This window comes from Hippopotamus amphibius, chromosome 2 (assembly GCF_030028045.1).
Source record: "Hippopotamus amphibius kiboko isolate mHipAmp2 chromosome 2, mHipAmp2.hap2, whole genome shotgun sequence".
NCBI lineage: Eukaryota > Metazoa > Chordata > Mammalia > Artiodactyla > Hippopotamidae > Hippopotamus > Hippopotamus amphibius.
In genome coordinates, this window is record NC_080187.1 from 176,262,187 (window position 1) to 176,264,867 (window position 2,681).

At 35.1% G+C, this 2,681-nt stretch overlaps 1 protein-coding gene across 1 annotated transcript; it reads right to left on the bottom strand.

Moving 5' to 3' along the window:
- Positions 1–1,146: 1,146 nt before the first annotated feature.
- On the bottom strand, positions 1,147–2,085 carry LOC130845949 (olfactory receptor 4F6-like). The gene has a single exon (XM_057723832.1). The coding sequence runs from the start codon at positions 2,083–2,085 to the stop codon at positions 1,147–1,149; it is 939 nt and encodes a 312-aa protein (XP_057579815.1).
- Between the last annotated feature and the right edge of the window lie 596 nt (positions 2,086–2,681).

The following is a 2,681-nucleotide window of genomic DNA, read 5'->3' on the forward strand; positions in this document are numbered from 1 at the left end:
AATTTTGCCTAAAAAGGTTTGAGACTCAGTATGTTTAGCCTCAGAAAGAATATTTAACATTAAAACTAGAAGATATGGAATCATTTATTCCAAACATAAAAGGAGATACTATAGAATATATTTTACTTTGCACAATTTCAGATTACAAAATGAGGAACACAATATGAAATATATAGGGAAGCAAATTCTACCTCAATATCAGAATACACTTTCAACATGTAAAGCTTTCAAAACACACTGTTTTGCTTTGTGTGTAAGTCTCAGACATGTAAGTCTAAAAGCATAAGCTTAAGGCTTGAACATAGATTGGTGTTCAACATTGCATTGTATCTGTTGTTGTGGAATAGTACATATAAGTTTCCTTATTTTATCATTTTTTCAATCTTAGCCTAGTTCTACTCTTTGATGAATGTTACTTCTTAATCCATACCTTTCCACTATCAGTATGTATTTAAAGGGAATAGTTAAAAGCACAGATGAGAGGAAGAAGACGTAACTTTGCCTTCTTAGAGACCAGCTCCTAAAATAATCTCAAACAAAAATAACTGTTTAACTATTTCTTGTCCACTGTATTGTTTTGGCATATGTGAATATTAGACAGTATTTAATCTAATAAAGAAATTTAACTTCTACTTGAAACTATATTCATGTAACTGAGTACATTAGAGTAACAGAATAAAGGAAGGAAAAGAAGCATCAGCAAATGAAATCAACATAGAAAATAATCTTGCTTTGCTTGGCCAAAAACTCGTACGAAAGAACCAATCATACTTCTTAATTGAGAAATTTTCAACACAATTACAGAAGAAAATATCAACATACATCAGTAGACTTGCAAATAAAGCACTGTGACCTGGAATTCATAAAAAATATTAAAGTATTTTAAATATTAAGATATTTTATGGATTATTCAAAAGGTAGGTCGCACAAAGTATATTTCATACATTTTAAAATTTAAAGCTGTATACAATAGCCTAGAGATTAATAACCAAATGTATAATCACATTACTGGCCATTAATTTGGAATGAGCTATCCAAGAGTTTTTGAGCTGCTAGATTAAAGACAATAAATGGCCTTAATGTGACATAATTTGTTTTAATGTTTACAGTAGCCCTTAGAGAAGGTACCACTACTGCACTAATGAGTTAAGAGATCTTCCTCCAATTCAGGAGCTGACTACTCAGTCTCCTCATTGCCATCTTCATGCCCTTGTTCCTCAATGTGTAAATGGCAGGATTCAGGATGGGTGTAATCATAAAGTCCAAAATGGCAAGAAACTTATCCACTGGCACTGTGGGAAATGGCCACATATAAACAAAGATGCATGGTCCAAAGAACAAAACCACCACAGTGATGTGAGCTGACAGAGTAGAAAGAGCTTTGCACAAACCACCTGAAGAGCGTTTCTGTATGGTGACCAGGATGAAAACATAGGAGATAATCAATAAAAAGAAAGTGCCCATGGAAATAAACCCACTGTCAGCAGTAACCATGAACTCCATTCTGTAGGTGTCTATGCAGGCAAGTTTGATAAACCAAGGAAGGTCACAGTAAAAACTGTCTATTTCATTAGGACCACAAAAAGGCAAATGGACAACAAAAGCTAACTGGACCACTGAGTGAATGAAGTCAATAGCCCAAGCACCACACAGAAGCAAGAGGCACATCTGGGGGCTCATGATGGTCAGGTAGTGCAGGGGCTTACATATGGCCACATATCGGTCTAAGGCCATTGAAGTAAGCAGTGTCATCTCAGATCCAGCCAGTAAGTGAAGGAAAAATATCTGGATGATACACCCCTGGAAGGATATGGTTTTGTGCCCCAAGTACAGGTCAGAGATCATCTTAGGAACTGCTAAGGTAGAAAAACACAAATCAATAAGTGAGAGGTTGGCTAAAAGGAAGTACATGGGGGAATGTAGATGAGCGTCAAATGTCACTGCAAACACAACAAGGAGGTTCCCTAGAACAATTGTTACATAAAACACTGTAGAGAAGACAAGGAGGAAATACTGCACTGGTCTAGAGGTAGAAAGTCCCAGGAACACAAATTCAGATACTGAAGAGTAATTTGCTTCATACATTGGCTTTGTCTGGTGATACCTAAAGACCAAAAACAAAATTATTACAAAATGATTTACAAAAATTAATATTTAAAGAAACATATATAGGCTTTTATTTAAATCTGATTTTAAGAAGAAATCTTTACTAACAGTCAATAATATGTTTTTAAAACTTCAAAGCTTCAATTACTATATCCTTTCAGCTAACATACCTAATGAGCATAACATATTTCTAATGAGCATCTACCACATTCTAGGTATATATCAACTTCTGAGGTAAAACAGTACTTGTGACTTTCAGAGGCATACAGGCTACATCTAGACAAGTAGACAATAGTAGATCTAGATATTAAATAATTTTAAATACAGATACAACTCCAACAATTGATTTAAAGTAGAAGAGGACTATGAGAACAATGTGACTTGTTACAGTGGTGTTGGCTCAGATTCTGCTAAATGAGTTACTACTGAAGAGTAAGTAGAGTATCCAGACTTTGGAAATGCCATGTGCAAAGACTCTGAGACATGAAGGCCAGTGGGACAAGAAGATGAATGACTGAGATCAGGCTACAGTAATAGACCAGACAGGATGGAATCTTGTAGCCATGAGAAGAACT